At 33.0% G+C, this 21,521-nt stretch overlaps 1 protein-coding gene and 1 pseudogene across 1 annotated transcript; both read left to right on the forward strand.

Moving 5' to 3' along the window:
• Positions 1-478: 478 nt before the first annotated feature.
• Positions 479-3,411, forward strand: LOC142532073 (protein trichome birefringence-like 19; annotated as a pseudogene).
• A 10,195-nt stretch (positions 3,412-13,606) lies between these two features.
• Positions 13,607-17,257, forward strand: LOC142531968 (protein trichome birefringence-like 19). Its single transcript, XM_075638254.1, has 2 exons — positions 13,607-14,311; positions 16,391-17,257. Exons 1-2 carry the CDS (start codon positions 13,697-13,699, stop codon positions 17,168-17,170), a joined length of 1,395 nt encoding a protein of 464 aa, XP_075494369.1. The 5' UTR covers positions 13,607-13,696; the 3' UTR covers positions 17,171-17,257.
• Positions 17,258-21,521: the final 4,264 nt, after the last annotated feature.

Consider the following 21,521-nt stretch of genomic DNA (forward strand, 5'->3'; position numbering starts at 1 on the left):
TTCAAAAAATCGATAATCCGATCAAACGGATTTGATTTTAGTTATTTTAAAAACAATACCAAATAAATATATTTCCGTAATAAAATTTAATTTTATATATTCGATATTATCATATTTTAATTAAAAATTCTAATTTTAATTTTTTTTAATCTTAACATTCGTTAATTCATTCAGAGGTACATTGTTTTTAACTGAAAATCATACACAATATATTTATATTTTGGAATAAAGTATAAAGAATAATTAAAAATGCCTAAAAAAATAATCATCAAATTAAAACCTCAAATTATGAGGCAATGGCCGACCAATTTCAGCTTCTTGAAAAGTTATACTCAATATTTAAATATTGATTTTACATCTCATTTTCCTAATCAAATATTGAATTATTTCATAAATCTTATTGGTATTTATCGATCTCATAATATATATACATATTTATGTATGTATAATATTACACGCAATAAATAAAATTGTGTGATTATATTTCGAAGGAAATAGTGTAATTTCTCCTCCAATTATTAATTATTCCATTTGCCATAGCCATCGCTGGTTTCTCTACCACCTTACCGAAAGCTGCGCAGAGTTTGGTCTTTTTTCTTCACGAATTTTCTGATTTTCCCTTTCCTTTTACAGAACACGAGGATTACAATGAAGCTCCAAGTCTCTGAACTTCCATTGGGGAAACCCCAACAAACAAGAAGAAAAACTCCAAAGATCGCCCCACTTATAGCCCTAACGGTACTCCTAACAATCCCTTTATATTACCCTTCGTTTCGAGATTCCTCCAAGAAACTAACGGAAGAATCGAAAGCATACGAATCGTTGCAGGATTCGGCAGAGGACATGATACAGCCGTCGTCTCATTTGGAATATTTGGCTCCTCCTGTGAAGGAAGAAATAAATCAGCCTTGTTCCGGCGAGGCGGAGAGGTGTGAGAGTAGCGAAGGCGGTGATGATACGGTGGTGCAACGCCATGTCTCCATACCAGTCGGTAGACGGAACGTTAAGGGAAGAAGGACCAAGGCCCGTCGGGCTAAGAGGGACGTTGTCCATCGGAGAGATTATGTACGTGAAGAAAACACAATACAGAAATTCGCAAATACGGCCGCAGGAGGAGGCCACGACGATGATCGGATCGAAACGCTACGATCGAAAGTAGCGGATCAGGATAAATGTGACCTGTTCACCGGGGAATGGGTGCCGAATCCAGAGGGCCCGTATTACACGAACGAGACGTGCAACGCGATACAGGAGCACCAGAATTGCTTGAAATTCGGGCGGCCCGACACAGGTTTCTTGCAATGGAGGTGGAAGCCCGATGATTGTGAACTTCCCATCTTTGATCCTGTTCAATTTCTGGAACTGGTAAGGGGAAAATCCATAGCTTTTGTGGGTGATTCTGTGGCAAGAAATCACATGCAGTCTTTGGTTTGCCTATTGTCAAGGGTAAGTATATTTCCTTTCCACGACCAAATAATTTAATTTCTTGCAAATTTTTTTTAATTTTTTTTTTTTTGGTTACCTATCATAATTACTTCTTACACTGTAATAAAGATTGTTGGAAATTTGAAAAATGGAGGTATGAGTTTTTTACATGCCACATTATGCTAGTTTATAGTAAAATTTCTTGTAGAAGAAAAAGCTAACTTGTTACACCATCAATTTTTATTTTTGATTTTGGAACAAAGTGATGGAAATTTGTAAAATCCTTATGTGATAATCTAAATAATAAAATACATGAATGATTTTAATCAAAATATTTATATATAATATAACTAGGCGTAATATCATTATTAAATTATAATTGTGGGATAAGATGGATGGCTAAATTATAGATTTATAGTAAATTAGTACCACTAGATTTTCTAACTTATATTGAAAATAAATTAATTTTATAACATGAAAATCGTTTGTTGGGTTAAACATGCAAGAATAAGAGTAAGATTGGGATGAACGACCTCCTCTGGAGTTCTCATGCATCAAATTGTTGTCGTTGCGTAGCTTGATCTAGTTAGGTAGCTTGACTGTAAAATTAATGACAGCGTAACTTAACAGGTAATATCATCTCTGCTGGGGATAGAACCAAATATATGATAATGTCTCTGCTGTCACGAGTATAGGAAGATAAAGTTGCGTCATGATTGACAACTTTTGACTTAGTGATAAGCATTTAATCATTAACATTCATGTGTTAAGTAGATATAATCTAATAATTGTTTTAGACATGATCGAGGAAACGTTGAATTATCAAAATAAACTACCTGATTAATAAAATTATTCCACGAGTTCATAAATCTGAAAAAAAACATTTATAAATTTTGTCAATCTTGCTACTTTAATGGGGCTTTAAATTACTACAATATGTTTTACATCTGATTTTTGTGGGGATAAATTGCATTCTATTTTAAATTAATTTAAGTTGTTATACTATGTAAAAGATGACATGGAATATTATGACCAGTAAAATAATTAATTTTGTTCTGGTTTATTTGTTTATCCAATTTTCAGACATCAACTCCTGTGGACCTATCACACCCGTTGGATCAAAACAAACGCTACGAATTCAACGAACACGATTTCAACATTTCCATGTTCTGGTCGCCTTACTTGGTCCACACAGACAAGACCGATCCCGATGACGAAAAGCGCCCTTTCAATCTCCACCTCGACGAATTAAATCTCAACTGGACAACCAAAATCGCGTTTTACGACTACGTCATCATCTCCGCAGGCCACTGGTTCTTCCGTCCCACCTACTTCTACCTCAACCGCCAACTCGTCGGCTGCCTCTACTGCCCGGAAACCGAAGTCAGCCACTTGAAGGCGAGCTTCAGCTACCGACGGGCTTTCCGGACGGCGCTTCGAGCGATAAACGAAGCCTCTGATTTCGTCGGCGTCGCGTTTCTGAGGACGTTTGCGCCGTCGCATTTCGAGGGCGGCCCGTGGGATAAGGGCGGCGATTGCGTGCGAACGGCGCCGTTTAGGAGGAACGAGACTGCTCTGGAGGATTATAGCTTGGAGATGTATCTGATACAGCTGGAGGAGCTTCGAATTGCACAGAAAGCAGGGAGGAGAAACGGAGGGACGAAGTTTAGGTTGTTTGATGCGACGAAGCCCATGTTGTTGAGACCAGATGGGCACCCGAGTAAATATGGGCAGTTTTCAAGGGCTAAATCAGTCATTTGCTAATGATTGTGTGCATTGGTGTTTGCCCGGCCCGATCGATTCTTGGAATGACTTCTTGCAACAGTTGTTGAAAATAGAAGTATAAGATATTGGAGAGTACATTATATTTATTTATTTTTTCAGAAAATTTCAAAATAGTCATATAGAAAACTAAAATTGATAGATTTTTTTTTAATTTTTATAATTTGTATATCAGTTTTGACACTCTCATTACTTTTATTCATCCTTTACAAAATTATTTCCAATATGAAATCAAAGTCTTTCGCAAAATTACAGTCTTTTGTATAATGATCATGTGGGGACCCGGACGCTAATCATCATCTTAATCATCTTTGGGATTTAATTATCAATTAAGATAAATAGGGTCTAAAAATTTTTCTTTTAAAATGCGGAAGATAATGTAATCAATCTATTATACAAACCAGTATAATAATACAAATCTTGTACAACATGCTTCTAGTTCAAACTAGTCTAAGGTTTAACTACTAAATTTCGAGTATTAAACCAAGTCTACATCCAAGTCCGGAATCACCACTCTAATCTCGATCTCTCATCATCTTCTTGACCCCGATTGTCATGCACACATACAAACAAGACAACAGCCGGATACTCCGGTGAGAATAAATCCCAGTATAAATAATGTATACATGCAGTTAACTAAATTAACATAAAAGCATGAATTATATCTTATCATATGTAGCATAATCAAACAACATGTATCAATACCAGTCTGTAAATAAAACATGAATCATAATCTACGAAACATAAATCAATACGAATATGTAAATCAGGTTCTAGTCTCGATATCTAAGACTCGACTCAGCTCTCATTCTAATCTAGTCTAGGGATCCCCGTGAATAAGAACGCAACAAGTCTCCCACCTACTACCACCAGTCGCAGTGGCGGTACGTTCTTATTTCTGGACTTTGGTCTAGCTGTATCGAATAATCTACAATAAGAACAATATCTGTATCTTAAGCACATCGATACACCAAACGTCCAGTGCCTTGGCGTATCTACCAAGACTAAGCCTATTCTGACATTGTGCAATGGGTCAGTGACAAGTCTGTCAAAATCTAACCCCTCTGTCAGTGACTCTTACTTAATAGCTCTCTGCTTTCTACTTCTAATTCAATAGAATAAACATACTCATTAAGACACAAAGGTATAAAAACAATACCATACAAGTATGTGGTTTAGGGAAACTCGAGTTAAATCTAACTCAAGTCGATCTCCCAATTGACATCCATTTATACCTTTCTCTTCTCGGTCTGATGAAGACGAAGTCTTGTATTCCAATCTGTCCATATCCAAATCTGATAATGACAATCATATAAATACCATATCGGTATATAACTCAATTCAAGACATGTTCTGATCAATACTCAAATCGGTATATAATCTGATCCATATTTGAACAAGGTACAATCTAATTCATATCAATGATATTACGATACAATCGAAATCATTACTGAATCTGATCAATATCAATCTACTGATGTTTCGACGGCATAACAATACAGTAACGATAACCCCGTCTATCTCAACATCACAGAGATACTACCAGAATTCATAATCAGTATCAATACAATTCATAATCTCAATATCGGTACACTTAAAATCAGTAACAACCCTACTCTGATATCAAATCTCAATCAATATCTTTCGAAAATCATAACAATTGCATGCACAGTCTGTTCTGCGATCTGACTTCAATTATGCGATGCCTCCTATATCAGAAACACCACATCTAGTTCATATTCAAATCGAACAATATCATGTTTCCAAATCATCTCAAAACTTAATAAAACTTACGTCCTTGTATAGCTCGTAGCGAGAGGAGTACGATACCGCGTTCGGATTCGACTTCTGATACACGGATATCTCAAAATCACTATTTGAAGATATGAAAAGCTTTAAGAAATTTGTTGAAGGAAAACCCACGATTTCTTCTGCTGAAATCGTGAGAATCAATACATACATATATATATATATATATATATATATATATATATATATATATATATATATATATATCTCAATTGCATGTCAAACAAATGGCTAAACCTTCATACTGCACGTCACATCGCGGGTGCGCTTCATGTATTGATATACATCAACTTTCCCCGAAGCTTGGACCGCGGGTGCGCTCTGTCTTTTAACGCGGGTGCGCTGACCCTACTGGTACAACACCGCGGGTGCGGTCTGTCTAGCACCGCGGGTGCGCTCAATCTCCAGTAGCAACTTTCATACCCTACTGGCCATGCACCGCGGGTGCGGTACTTCTTCACCGCGGGTGCGGTGTCACTTCTGTAATTAATCTCCAACTCTCTGTCCATCAACCGCGGGTGCGGTCTTGTTCGTAGCGTGGGTGCGGTCTAGACTTTATGCAACCCTTCATAATCTCATTCAGTGCCTCTCATTACATGTCATGCATACTCATATCTTCCGAATATCAGATCAATAAAGACTAATAAATCTCGAGCCTTACATTTCTCCCCCTCTAAGAAATGATTTCGTCCTCGAAATCGCAAGAAATCAATCATATAATAAATGAAAAATAATATAATCAAAAGCTGAATAAATACTCACATCATGTAAACAACTCGGGATATTTCTGTTTCATATCTGCTTCTGTCTCCCAAGTCGCTTCTTCAGTGTCATGACGACTCCACTGGACTTTCACTAGCGGAATAGTCTTCGTTCTGAGCTGCTTATTTTTACTGATTCTGATTCCAAATCGGAAATATTAATTCAAGAAGTACCATATCACAATACCACTTGAAGTAACTCTGCTAGAATCGATCTCGTAATACTGGCTATACAATCTCCGCATATATCAATCCACAGCTCATAATAAATCAACCTCATCAGCTACTATCGAATCTGTTTATCCCGGTCAAGGATATATTCAATCTTCGGTCTCATATACCAATCGTCATCACTCGACGTTGGCATATTGAGCCTGTCTATTTTGAGCTATCTTCATTCTCTTCTGAATTATCTACATTTTCTTTGTCATATCTCTGATCAATTTAGATTAAATTTCATATACCTCAAAGATATCATCTCCATATGAAGAAAAATCTGTAGTACTCACTGTACAATATCTTATCTGCAACTATCTCATTACTCTTCTGATGGCTATTATCATACTATAATTCATAGGATGACAATATGTCATATTGACTAGTGCTAGCATCCAGCACTACAACTCCATAATTATCTTCTAATATCTGGATAATATAGAAAAGAGTTCGTGGTATATTCTGCCACAAGCACAAAATCAAGCAAAATCACAATCTGATATACTCTACTTCGGCATTCTACTTATTCTGACCACTTTTCTGACATTGATCTGTGTCATTTGGTCATGTTTGTACGTTATCTAGTACAAACTAATAGATATAGATTGAACAATCTGTCAATCACAATCATATTACATCACAATCTGGAAAGTATTGCAGTGGTATTATTACGAAATTCATCGAAATATACTCCCCATGTCTAGTCAAGAATATACAAATTCTGTAATAAATCTTCTGATCTCTATCTTTCTGGCGGTTCAGACATTTCAGTACAATTCCGTCAACATTTTAGCATAAATTCTGCCATAACTGATTTAATATGTCTATATCAAAACTATCTGTTCGAATTATCATCTACTTTCTGTTACCTGAACGACTAGTGAATCCATTTCTGTGCGCTTCTGACCCTATCTGTCATTTCCAATTCGAACTATTTGGTATAAACAATCAGTTAATAATATAAATTAAAGAAAAATACCTACCTGGTATTTGGTTCTGATTATCGATATCAAATTCTGTTGTACAATTCTGAAACATTTGACATCACAAGATAATCATTTTCATACAGTAAAAATCACATATCTGTCACTCTGATCGATGTTCTGTTCTGATTATTGAAATTAAGCTCTGAACATTCTGATTATATTTCTGAACTGCTGTAATTCTCGACTTCAGCTCTGATTCGGTTTAAATAATCTGTATATAGTCTTAACGGTTCACAATGATCTGTATTAAATACTGCTATAAAAATATAACAATACTCAGGCAGACACAAAATAACAATCGTATAAGATAATCTGCCAACTCAGACCAAAAATAAATTTCTGACAATTCTGACATTTCTGAAATTTCTGATATTTCTGATATTTCTGATATGTCTGATATCGGTATCATTCTCAGTCACTGATTCTGGTCTCAACTGTGTCAAAATCAATCGGTATACTAACTTCAGATATCGTATATTCTGAATACAATCTGTTTCAAGCAGAATTCATATCTGAATAATTTCTGTATACAATAATTACAGTTTTCAGAGTATTCAATACAATCTTCAGATATTCGATTCAGTCAATCAGATGCTGTAAGTATATCAAACTATCATAGCTACAACAAGCATAAACTCAACAGAATATCTCGGAACATACTGAAACATGCCAAAGAGAAACACTAAATCAGATATAACTCCTGGTCGGTACTCTTCTACTGATCTTTCAATTCTTTCAATTCATTCAGTGTCATTTTGTACATTTAATATCATTCTGTACTGAATTCTAAAGCACAAACAGTACCTGATCTCAATTCTGAAATTTATCTTTCTGATGTAAAGCAAATCTGAAATCTTATCTGGGCAAACATCAGCCAACTCGTACATCATTGGCAAATCTGCCAATGCTAGACTCGATTTCAGTACATCTACTGAATACATAATGATACCATCTGTTCCTTTCTGTATCGATCGAGTCATAGACAACACACAGATATCAAAGGAATTCTGAATCTAGAATCCTTACCGTGAAATCTCTACTCATCAGCCATATCTGGTCTGAATCTTATATTCTCCTAAAAGGAATCTATAATAGTTCTGTACTTGTTCAGCATATTAATGTCAATAATGCAATCAAATCAGAAAACACAAGTACATCATAATTTAACTCGATCTCATTCTCATTTTACTGTAGTATACAATATTTCACAGAAATCTCTGATATCAATCTTTCTTTCCCAAAAAGTAAGGGAATCAATACTACAGTACAATCATACTCAACAGATACAGCATATCTCAATGCAACTCAGTCAAAGATAATCGTAGGGAATGCATTAGTATATATCAATACCTATGCAATATAATCATAAAAGAACAGTACCTGCCACTCTATCATCAGGTGTGTCCGGTGTCTGTTCCTCGGTCTTCTGCTCCCTAAAATCTTCGGGAACTTCTCTGAGGACAAACTCTAGCAAAGTGTTCCGGCTGTCTACAAATATGGCAACTACCATTCACTCCCTGGAATTGCTCTGTGGAATGTCTCCCTCCGCAAATTCTGCAATACACTCCAGTATAACTTGGGCTGGAACCACTGGAGCTAGACGAACCACTCAGTCCGCTTCCTAACTTCTTGAATGGTTTCTTTCGAGCTTTCAGCAAATCTTGCTTTCCACTCGTGCTGCCGCGATCAAATCGGAGAGGGGATTGCTGTGTCTGGGGTTGCATCGCACACACTCTTTTTAGTTGTCTAATCAGACTCGCCTCCGCTCTCTTCGCTCTACTCAAGGCATCAGCAAAATGATAAGGTCGCTGCATATTCATCAATGCAACTATCTCCGAGTTCAATCCTCTGATTAACTGATCCGCTACAGCTTCATCATTCCCAGTTATATTAGGAGCAAAACTGCAGTAGAGTAGAGAATTTAGCAACATATTCTTCAATATTCAGTTGACCTTGTCTCAAATTCTCAAACTCTGCTTTCTTGTCCTCCCGGTACGAAATTGAGAAAAATCTTCGATAAAATTCAGTTCTGAATATTTCCCACGAAATCACTGTACCTTTCTGTTCTAGCATTCTTTTACTTGTAATCCACCAACTTCTGGCAGTCTCTCATAACTGGTGAATATCAGTTTAATTCTCTGCTCATCTGAATAATCAAGTAAATCAAACAGTATGTCTATATCATCAAACCAGTTCTCACACTCTTCAGACGTCTCGATACCACTCAGAATCGGCGGCTGAAATAACTGAAACTCTTCCAACTGTATTTCAATTTGAGTTTCTGATACATCTATCTGTTCAGTCGAAGTACTACCCCTTTCTGGGATTCTCCGTGGAGGTATATCTGCTTATCAAAACATTAGTACTCAAATACTACAAATCTGTTCCACTCTTTCTCTGATCATCTTACTGCTGATCAAGAATCAAATCTGATTCATACTCAATAATACATAGTACCAACTCAAATCAGATAATCAGGTAACCATGTATTTCAAAGCCGTAAAACATAATCTCATGCTAGCATACACAATGTAAATCAACATTAAAATAAATCTCATGCTAGCAATCACATGCAAGGAAAGAAAACTCAATCTACCCCGCTCATTCTCTTCTATTTCAATCTAAAGGATCTATCGCTCTGATACCACCTGTTGTGGGGACCCGGACGCTAATCATCATCTTAATCATCTTTGAGATTTAATTATCAATTAAGATAAACATGGTCTAAAAATTTTTCTTTTAAAATGCGGAAGGTAATGGAATCAATCTATTATACAAACCAGTATAATAATACAAATCTTGTACAACATGCTTCTAGTTCAAACTAGTCTAAGGTTTAACTACTAAATTTCGAGTATTAAACCAAGTCTACATCCAAGTCCGGAATCACCACTCTAATCTCGATCTCTCATCATCTTCTTGACCCCGATTTTGTCCCACCTGTTGTCATGCACACATACAAACAAGACAACAGCCGGATACTCCGGTGAGAATAAATCCCAGTATAAATAATGTATACATGCAGTTAACTAAATTAACATAAAAGCATGAATTATATCTTATCACATGTAGCATAATCAAACAACATGTATCAATACCAGTCTGTAAATAAAACATGAATCATAATCTACGAAACATAAATCAATACGAATCTGTAAATCAGGTTCTAGTCTCGATATCTAAGACTCGACTCATGTCTCATTCTAATCTAGTCTAGGGATCCCCGTGAATAAGAACGCAACAAGTCTCCCACCTACTACCACCAGTCGCAGTGGCGGTACGTTCTTATTTCTGGACTTTGGTCTAGCTGTATCGAATAATCTACAATAAGAACAATATCTGTATCTTAAGCACATCGATACACCAAACGTCCAGTGCCTTGGCGTATCTACCAAGACTAAGCCTATTCTGACATTGTGCAATGGGTCAGTGACAAGTCTGTCAAAATCTAACCCCTCTGTCAGTGACTCTTACTTAATAGCTCTCTGCTTTCTACTTCTAATTCAATAGAAAAAACATACTCATTAAGACACAAAGGTATAAAAACAATACCATACAAGTATGTGGTTTAGGGAAACTCGAGTTAAATCTAACTCAAGTCGATCTCCCAATTGACATCCATTTATACCTTTCTCTTCTCGGTCTGATGAAGACGAAGTCTTGTATTCCAATCTGTCCATATCCAAATCTGATAATGACAATCATATAAATACCATATCAGTATATAACTCAATTCAAGACCTGTTCTGATCAATACTCAAATCGGTATATAATCTGATCCATATCTGAACAAGGTACAATCTAATTCATATCAATGATATCACGATACAATCGAAATCATTACTGAATCTGATCAATATCAATCTACTGATGTTTCGACGGCATAACAATACAGTCACGATAACCCCGTCTATCTCAACATCACAGAGATACTACCAGAATTCATAATCAGTATCAATACAATTCATAATCTCAATATCGGTACACTTAAAATCAGTAACAACCCTACTCTGATATCAAATCTCAATCAATATCTTTCGAAAATCATAACAATTGCATGCACAGTCTGTTCTGCGATCTGACTTCAATTATGCGATGCCTACTATATCAGAAATACCACATCTGGTTCATATTCAAATCGAACAATATCATGTTTCCAAATCATCTCCAAACTTAATAAAACTTACGTCCTTGTACAGCTCGTAGCGAGACGAGTACGATTACTGCGTTCGGATTCGACTTCTGATACACGGATATCTCAAAATCACTATTTGAAGATATGAAAAGCTTTAAGAAATTTGTTGAAGGAAAACCCACGATTTCTTCTGCTGAAATCGTGAGAATCAATATATATATATATATATATATCTCAATTGCATGTCAAACAAATGGCTAAACCTTCATACTGCACGTCGCACCGCGGGTGCGCTCCATGTATTGATATACATCAACTTTCCCCGAAGCTTGGACCGCGGGTGCGCTCTGTCTTTTAACGCGGGTGCGCTGACCCTACTGGTACAACACCGCGGGTGCGGTCTGTCTAGCACCGCGGGTGCGCTCAATCTCCAGTAGCAACTTTCATACCCTACTGGCCATGCACCGCGGGTGCGGTACTTCTTCACCGCGGGTGCGGTGTCACTTCTGTAATTAATCTCCAATTCTCTGTCCATCAACCGCGGGTGCGGTCTTGTTCGTAGCGCGGGTGCGGTCTAGAATTTATGCAACCCTTCATAATCTCATTCAGTGCCTCTCATTACATGTCATGCATACTCATATCTTCCGAATATCAGATCAATGAAGACTAATAAATCTCGAGCCTTACAGATCATCTCGTAAACGACCATCAACCATGAAATACTTATAGATGTAGATGCGTCTCTCGATAATTCTTTGAGATTTTGCTAGAAATTTAGATGTTTGTTAGTAGATTGTTGGTGAAGATACATTAATAGTATTTATTCATTTAACATAAAATATTTGGTAAAAACTTGTGTGAGACGGTCTCATGGATCGTATTTTGTGAAACGGATATCTTATTTGGGTCATTCATTAAAAAATATTACTTTTTATGCTAAGAGTATTATTTTTTATTGTGAATATCGGTAAGGTTGACCCGTCTATCATATAAAGATTCGTGATACCGTCTCACAAGAGATCTACTCAAAATATTTTCACCCAAATACGAAATAAATGTGTTTAATTAATCGCTTTAAATTAAATACTATATACTTGCACCAATCAACTTGATCAGGTCATAATCATATTGCTTAAAAAAGTCAAAGAAATTAAATCTGATTTTCCACTAATTTCATGTGTAGAAAATTGTTCTGCCTTTCTACTAATTGAAGCATAAATTGCTTATAGCACCAAGAAACCATTTTTGACCAAAGTTGTTTTTTAACAAAAATAATATGTAAGATATTCTTTCTTACAAGGAAACCATATTAATCAGTTGGGCTGTCAATTTTAGAGAGACAAAAGTGTAGGCATTTGCTAATTTTGAGAATGGAAAATTGTTTATTTTTTCTCTTCTAACATGTTTAATTTTAGATTTTGGTTTTACTAAATTTTTAAAGTTTGGTTTTTATACAGATTTTCGATCTTCGTTTTTTTTCCTATTTGTTGATGCAATACTAAGAAATACCAATATGATACTGAAAATGTTGACGTAACATAAATTTTTTTAACATGTCAGATATTAAATCAACGACTGAACAAAAATAACAGAAAATTAAAATTTTTACATAAACCAAAATTTGATAACACCATAGAATAATTTTCCCTTTTAATAATTGCTTCAGATTAAGACGATTATTGAATCGACAACTCTGGAACTTTGATATATATATATATATATATATATATATATATATATATATATATATATAGATAAGGAAATTAAGTAAGTGTGCACAATAATATATTTTGAGATGATGTGACAAATTACTTGCTTATAATAATTAATTAAATTTGTGTATCAAGAAAAAGTCCAAACTATAAATTAGTCTATGTACAATCATCATTAAATTCGTAGAAGTATAGCTACAATAGGATCGATTTATCTCATTGTTATATATATGTATGAGACCGTCTTACAAGAGACATATTCAAATTAACAAAAACTCATATAAGATCGTCTCACATGTTAATTTTGTGAGACACATCTCTAACATTAATCATTCCATGTAAAAATATTACTTTTTTATTTCTAAAATATTATTTTTCATTGTAAATATGACTCAGATAAACTCGCTTCATAGATATAAATCCGTAAAAATATCTTAAAAGAAACTTACTCTTAAATAGTGAAAATTTTAAAATTGCTTTGTAAGTTGGCCTAGATAAGATTAAAATCTTCTAATTAATCAAAATTTACTATAGGTGAATAACTTGTATTTAAATTGATTAAAGATACATGTTATTTAAATCACAACTTGTTTATTTTTAAGACATATCTTATTGGGGTTATCCATGAAAAAATATTACTTTTTTTGCTAAGAGTATTACTTTTTATGTGAATATGGGTAGGGTTGACCCGTCTTACAGATTAAGATCTGTGAGACGATGAGACCCACTCTTTATTTAAAATGATACAAAGCCATAAAATATTAAATATCTTTTTGAATATATAAATCGAAAACCATCAGTACTCTTGACATTTTGTCATCTACACCAGCTTGGTTTTCTGTTTCATTCTCTCCTGAGAAAACTTCTTCAATGAAGTTTCAAGCTTCTGAAATTATCTCAGGAAAACCACAAACCCGAAAAAGATCCCCCAAATTTCTCTCAATACTCATATTCTTTATTCTAATCTTCACACTATATTTCCCTTTCTTCCCCAAGAAATTAGCTCTACCTTTCATTATCACATATTACGACAAACCCTCGGAGAACACCATAATTATAGCTGACGAAGATGAATCACGACCGCCCGACAGTGGCGTATCCTCGGCCAGTAAACCACCACCACTACCAACCACCGCCAAGGCTGACTCCACAGCCAAAACCCCAGGAAAAATGAGTAGAAAAGTCCCGAACAGCGGCGATCCTGGTACAACCTGCGACTTGTTTTCCGGGGAGTGGGTGCCGAATCCCGGCGGCCCGTATTACACGAACACGACATGTCAAACGATACAGGAGCATCAGAACTGCATGAAATTCGGGCGGCCCGACACGGGGTTCATGAAATGGAGATGGAGGCCCGATGACTGCGAGCTCCCCATATTCGACCCGCACAAGTTTTTGGAACTGGTGAAGGGGAAATCCTTAGGCTTCGTTGGAGATTCAGTCGCGAGAAATCACATGCAGTCTCTGATTTGCCTTCTGTCGCGAGTAAGTACACATCTCCATCTTATTCACTGTCATAATTAACTAGTAATTAATTGCGATCAAGACTTGATTTTTGGGTAATTTCTTGATCAATTTTTTTCGACGTTTATCTATTACATATGATAAAAAATTTGAAAAATTATATATCTAATAACTGAATATATTTCATCGATATTTACATAAATATGTACGATGAATTTGCAACACATTAAAAATCGTTTTTAATCACTCTACTGTGATATAATTAAGTTTTATTACTTCTAGGAAGAATATTACGAATGTGACAAAATACAACTGACGATTTATTTTTTAATTGCTTAGCTAATATGGTTGTAACATAAAAAGTTAGAGCCGACCCTTTTTGTAATCGTCCAATCAAATATTTACTTGGTAAACAAATGTATTTTTATATATGTTTAAATTTATAAATAATAGATATTTGATTAGGTCTCGTATTTATCTGTGAGACGGGTCAACTCTACATATATTCAAAATAAAAAATAATACTCTTAGCATAAAAATTAATATTTTTTCATGGATGATCCAATAAGAGATTCGTCTTACACAATACGACCTGTGAGACCGTCTCATACCAGTTTTTTCTTAGATGTTTTAAAAACGAATACGACTAATTATATGGTTATATGTCGTGTTTTTTTTTACCTATACGGTCAAATTAATGGATACTAAGATTGCACAACTAACAAACGATTAATTAGTTTCTAGGTAGGGTATTTTCATATACAAACTAATTAATCACAAATTGAGACTTAATTTTTGTATATAACATAGATTAAAATATTTTTATATTTTAGAAACTTGTAGATCTCTTGTGAGACTTTATCCGTGAGACGAGTCAGTTATGCTCATATTTACGATAATAAGTAATAGTTTTGACATAAAAATAATATTTTTTATGGATGACCCAAATAGGAGATCTGTGTCACAAAATTTACTCGTGAGACCGTGTCACCAAAAGTTTTTGTATTTAGAAACATAGACTTTGGCCCTGGTATATATACATATTTTTATGTTATTAGGCGAGACATCTTTATCAAATCTTATTATAATTCTCATCATATTATAATTAATTACATCCTGCTAGAACGAAACTATGTTTTAACCACCTTTTTATTTTCTTCTTCTTTAAATCTAAAGAACAAGCGTATTTGACTCACCTATCAAAGTAATTTAGAATTATAATTCTAAGTCTATGTGTGAGCTTGACCAGCCTTATCACTATTCTAAAATCAATTATTAAGTAGTTCCAATAAAAGATAAGATATTTAATCACAAAAAAATTTTGAGATTATTCGCGAGTCAATTTTGTGAGATCGATCTCTGACACGACTCAACCTATGAAAAATATTACTTTTTATGGCAAAATTATTTATTTTCATTACATTTATGGACCAGATTGATGTGTCTCGGATCTCACAAAAGACTTATTAATATTTAATTATATTATATAAATTAACTTGTCACGTTAAGCTGTAAGAGTTAAAATTTTAAATTTATTTTATGATTCCATTTAAGATTAATATCATTTTTTTGTTTATGATTATTTATCTTAATCTCATTGAACTGGACTAGTTGCGGAATCTTGTACACAAATACTCAATAAATATGAACACATAAAACAATAGTAAAGTTGAGAAAGTTATATAAATAATCCGAGTACACAAATATTTTCACAACAAATTAATGGAAATACAATTTATATAATATATATATACTAGTTACTCTGCACACGCGATGCGTGTGTGTATAGTCTTTTTTATCATTATCGATGGATCAAAGTGAAATTTGATAAATTATGTAGGAACTAAATTGTTATTTGAATTGTTGAAATAAAAAAATAAAAATAAAAATGTGTGTTGAAATTAAAAAACAAAAAACAAAAATAAAAAATAAAATTGTAATATTAGTATCATATAAGGGTAAATTTGGAAGAAAAAGTTGATGTCCTCTTTAGGTATATACTATCGTGCCCTCAACTTTAATAAAATAGAAAATATATATATATATATATATTAATTTTTTTTTGAATGAAATATATATATTAAGTTTGAATTATCGTAGGTTGTCCGCCCGCTGGATGTCTCCAAGCCAACGGACGAAAACATTCTCTACCAATACACACAATACAAATTCAACATCTCCATCATCTCCTCGCCTTATTTGGTCCGAACACGAAGATCCGATCCCAACGATATCACTCGCCCTTACCATCTCTACCTCGACGAATTCGACGAGACGTGGACCGCAAAAATTGCCACTTTCGACTTCTTGATCATCTCCGCCGGCCACTGGTTCTTCCGCCCCACGTACTTCTACCTCAACCGCAGCCTGGCCGGCTGCCTCTACTGCTCCGATCCCAATATCACCCAGATGGCGTCGACCTTCAGCTACAGATGGGCCTTCCGCACGGCATTCCGGGCGATCAACAGAGCCCGGGAATTCAAAGGCGTGGTGTTTCTGAGGACGTTTGCTCCCTCGCATTTCGAGGGCGGACCGTGGGATAAGGGCGGGGACTGTGCGCGGACGGCGCCGTTTGGGAGGAATGGCAAGGAATTGGAGGGGTATGAGTTGGATATGTATAGGGTACAGATGGAGGAGCTGGGAGTTGCCCAGACTGTAGGGAGGAGAACTGGAGTGAGATTCAGGTTGTTTGATGCGACGAAGCCGATGGTGTTGCGGGCGGATGGGCATCCGAGTAAATATGGGCATTGGCCAGGGGTAAATCAGACCATTCCGAATGATTGTGTTCATTGGTGTTTGCCTGGTCCGATTGATTCTTGGAATGATATGTTACAAGAGTTGGTGAGGAGAGAAGTGGTGAATAGCAATCCATTTAGTTAATTTTTTTTTAATTAAAAAAAAGGTAAATCAGAAAATTAAGTTGAAAATATTAAATAAATATATCTAATATTGAGTTTTGGCTCGATTTATTTGGATTTGGTGAGAGGATTTAAAAATAAATTCTAAATTATTTCAATTTCTAGAGAATTTTAAGTTCATGAATTTTAAAAACAAGCTTAACATAAATTATATAAAATAATGGATTCAAATATCTTAAATTCATCCATACAAATGGAAGAATCTGTATAACAAATAAAACATTATGTTTTAATTGCTCACAGTAAGATTATTATTGTTTCTCAATACTCCACTTGCCAATAATTACATTAATTTGCAATTTATGAAAATCGAACATGTGATTTTGACTGACACAAACTGTGGGATCAAATAGTTTCCGATATACCGAAATTATAGTTAATGATAATAACACAAATTAAATCTTTGAAACAATATAATTGTCCAAACGCTACATTTCAAATACTCTTATTACAAAGAAAATTATTATTTCTCGATATAATTATTCCAATACAATTAACACACTCTAGCATTTTCTCTTTTATGATATATCCCTTAGTTTTTTTTTTTTTTTTAATCGGTATTCTGGCACCATTTGAAGTTAAAGATTTAAACAATAACGTGAAGATAAATAGTCTAATATAATAATAAAAAAAATAAAAATTGATAGTTAATATATATAGTATTTCATTTGATCGATAAATAATAGTTTGTTTGGTTTGATTGATTAAATGTGAGACAAAATGACATCTTAATAATTAATAAAATATTAATAATATTATTTATTAAGGATAATTTGTAATTTAAATTCCATAATCGATTGTTATAAGATAAATAATTAATAAATGAATAAATAATATGACCAAGTAAATATGAGGTTGTCTAATATAAAATATTAATGGATTAATAACGTGTAACTTCATACGGTGTCTTTTATGTATGAATGGGGGCATATGCCAAATGATGTTAAAAAAAAATAATCTTCAACTCCATTGCATTTGAATTTTCAATAAATAAACGGCGTTTATTTATGAAATGATAAATAAAAATTAATTTTGATAAGTATGATTTAGTCAATTACATTTTAACCAAACTAAGTTAATTAACTCGTTAAGCACATATGTGTACATTTGAACAGCCGAAATTTATAATATTTAACAACAATATAAATAGAGAAAAGTTTAATAATTAACTCTGCTATTGAGCCATTGACACATATTTCACTTTGGTTGTTTTTCCGTTTATAAGATTTGAACGATATATTTATCATCATCAACTATAATTTTTGATAATGTGACAAGAGCTTGATTTTACAAATGTATCGAGTCAAGATCGTGTATTCGGCTCTAATTCAATGAATTGTAAATAATGAAATTATTGAGAGAGATTATTGAGACACGAGAAATAAGATAGCCAACATAATTAAATATATTTCCCCTTCTCAAATTTAATATTGTTACATTGCTCCGATTAATCATTTTTTAAAATTTTATTTCAAATAATTGAGTTATTATTTTAAAAATTATTTAATAATATTAAATTATATGGCAAAAAGAGTTGAAAATTTAGTTTTCTAAAAAAAATAAAAGTAAATATATTAAGTAGTGATATAATAAAAAAAAGTTATAAGTAAAATGTTAGAGTATTATTTCATATACTCTTGTGTGAATTTTTGCTAGTGTTTGGATAGAATTTTAGAAATTTCGAATTCTAGTATTCATATTGAAGAGAAACCTGGTTATTCTAAATTCATTAATACACAGAACTATCTCAATATTTTCTAAATTTAAACTACAATTTCACTCCTCGTTGAAAATTATATAAGGATTTAATTTACTTCCAAAAAAATAAATTATAAAGCACCATAAAGTTTTATGAAAATATTTATAATTTTTGTTTTAATCTAATCTCTAAATTTGCAAAGGGGAATAATTTTTTTTAAAGATAATCATATGAATTTGTAAGCCAATAATTATATAAACTTGCAACTTATGAGAATCGAACACTTGACTTTGACACGAACTGTGACATCAAATATTTTCCGATGTACAGAAACTATATATAGTTAATGATAGTAGCACAAATTAAATCTTTGAAACAATATAATCGCTCAATCGCTACATTTCAAATGCATTTCAAATACTCTTATTACATAGACAATTATTATTTCTCAATACAGATACCATTCCAATACAATTAACACACATGCACTAGCATTTTCTCATTTTTATCCCTTAGTTTTTTTATAGGTATTTTGACACCACTTGAAGTTAAAAATTAAATAATAATATGAAGATAAATAATCTAATATAATAAGAAAAGATATAAAAATTGATAGTTAATAAAGTATTTGGTTTGATTGATAAATAATAGTTTTTTAGTTTAAATTTGAGATAAGGTGATAAATGATCATTTTGTCCTCTTAACAATTTATAAAATATTAATAACATAATTTTTAAGAGTAATATCGTAATTTAAAATCATTCTTTTGATTGATATAAGATAAATAATTAGTCGATAAATAAATAATATGACCAAGTAAACATGAGATTGTATAAGATTATCAATGGATATATATTAATGGGAAATGATGTTATAAAAAACAATCTTCAACTCTATTGCATTTGCATTTTCAATAAATAAACCGCGTTTATTTATGAAAGAATAAATAAAATTAATTTTTTTATAACTATGATTTAATCAATTACATCTTAACCAAATTAAATTTATTTAACTCGTTAAGTACATATCTATATATTTGAACAGCTTAAATTTATAATATTTAATAACAATATAAATAGAGAAATCTATACATGTTGGGGTTTAATAATTAACTCTGCCAGGAGAACGATTGATACATATGCTATTTTGGTTGTTTTTCGGTTTTAAAAATTTAAATTGCAAATTTATCATCAACGATCATTTTTTATAACGCAACAAACACTCGATTTTACAAATGCATCGGAGTCAATATCACGTGTTCGATCTTAAATCAATGGGTTGTAAATAATGAAATTACTGAGAGAAAGTTTATCTAGACACGAGGGATAAGGTAGCCAATATAATTAAATATATTTCCTCGTCTCAAATTTAATGTTACATTGCTACTGATTACATTTTTAAAAATTTTATTGCAAATAATTGAGTTTTTTTTTTTAAAAAAATTATTTAATAATATTAAATTATATTCCATAAAAAAATAGTTGAAAATTTAGTTTTTTTAAAAAAAATTAAAATAAATATATTAAGTAGTGATATAAAAAAAAGTTATCAAGTAAAATGTGAAGTATTATTTCATATACTCTTGCGTGAATTCTTGGTAGTGTTTGGATATAATTTTAGAAATTTATTATCTGTGAAATTATATATATGGTCACGTGGTGGAGTGGCGGAATGAATTATCACTATTCCATTATAAATATTTATGTTTTTTAAATTATTTTTTGATAATTTGTTTTTTATTATTATATAAAAAAATCAGTTGACAAATGTGCAAAAATGATTGGTTCAACAGGAAGAAGTGGGGACTGCTGGCCTGCATGATTGATATCTCACTCAGGCTCAGCGTAACTAACAGCAATAGAAGTGGAGACTGCTGGCCTGCATGATTGATAACTCACTCGGGCTCAGCGTAACAGATTTCTGTTATCTCTTCGCATTATATGTACCTAATCAACATTCATTACTCACAAAGCAAGAACGAAGAACGAACTACAAGTGGGTGAGCAATCTTTACACACACACACACACACACACACACACACACATATATATATATATATCAAATATTGATAAATCTTGTTTCCCCCTTCTAGCAGCTTGAATGTTATTTCAAAGTGAGAAGCGAGTTAGGACAGTAAAGAGCTTGGCACCATCAACGGCAGCTTGCTAGGCTGCAGGTAAGATATATCGAAATCTAACTTTCACATATATACATATATGTGTGTGTGGATGCATGTGTTAGTGCTTATATAAAATGGCGGGCGGGAGAGGAAGGCTTGGGAGGGAGGGAGGATGAAGAAGCCATGGCTCTGATCATGTGCTGAGAGAAATGGTGATGGGATAGAGGATTTAAAGAAAATATTTGAGGATGTAAGTTTTTTATTATTTTATTTATTTTTGTAATCTCAAAAATAAATACATAAATAAATATATATATTTTATAATTAACTAGATGACGTGAATTTAGAACTATTGACACAATTTTAAGTATAAATTTGAAAAAAGTTTTAAAAAAAACAGAAGTTTTAGTATTTAAAAATCATCATATAAATTGATTTTAAGGATATGTTTTATTATTTATAAAAATTGATTTATCGTAAAGAAATTATGAAAA

Source organism: Primulina tabacum, chromosome 17, assembly GCF_025594145.1.
Source record: "Primulina tabacum isolate GXHZ01 chromosome 17, ASM2559414v2, whole genome shotgun sequence".
NCBI lineage: Eukaryota > Viridiplantae > Streptophyta > Magnoliopsida > Lamiales > Gesneriaceae > Primulina > Primulina tabacum.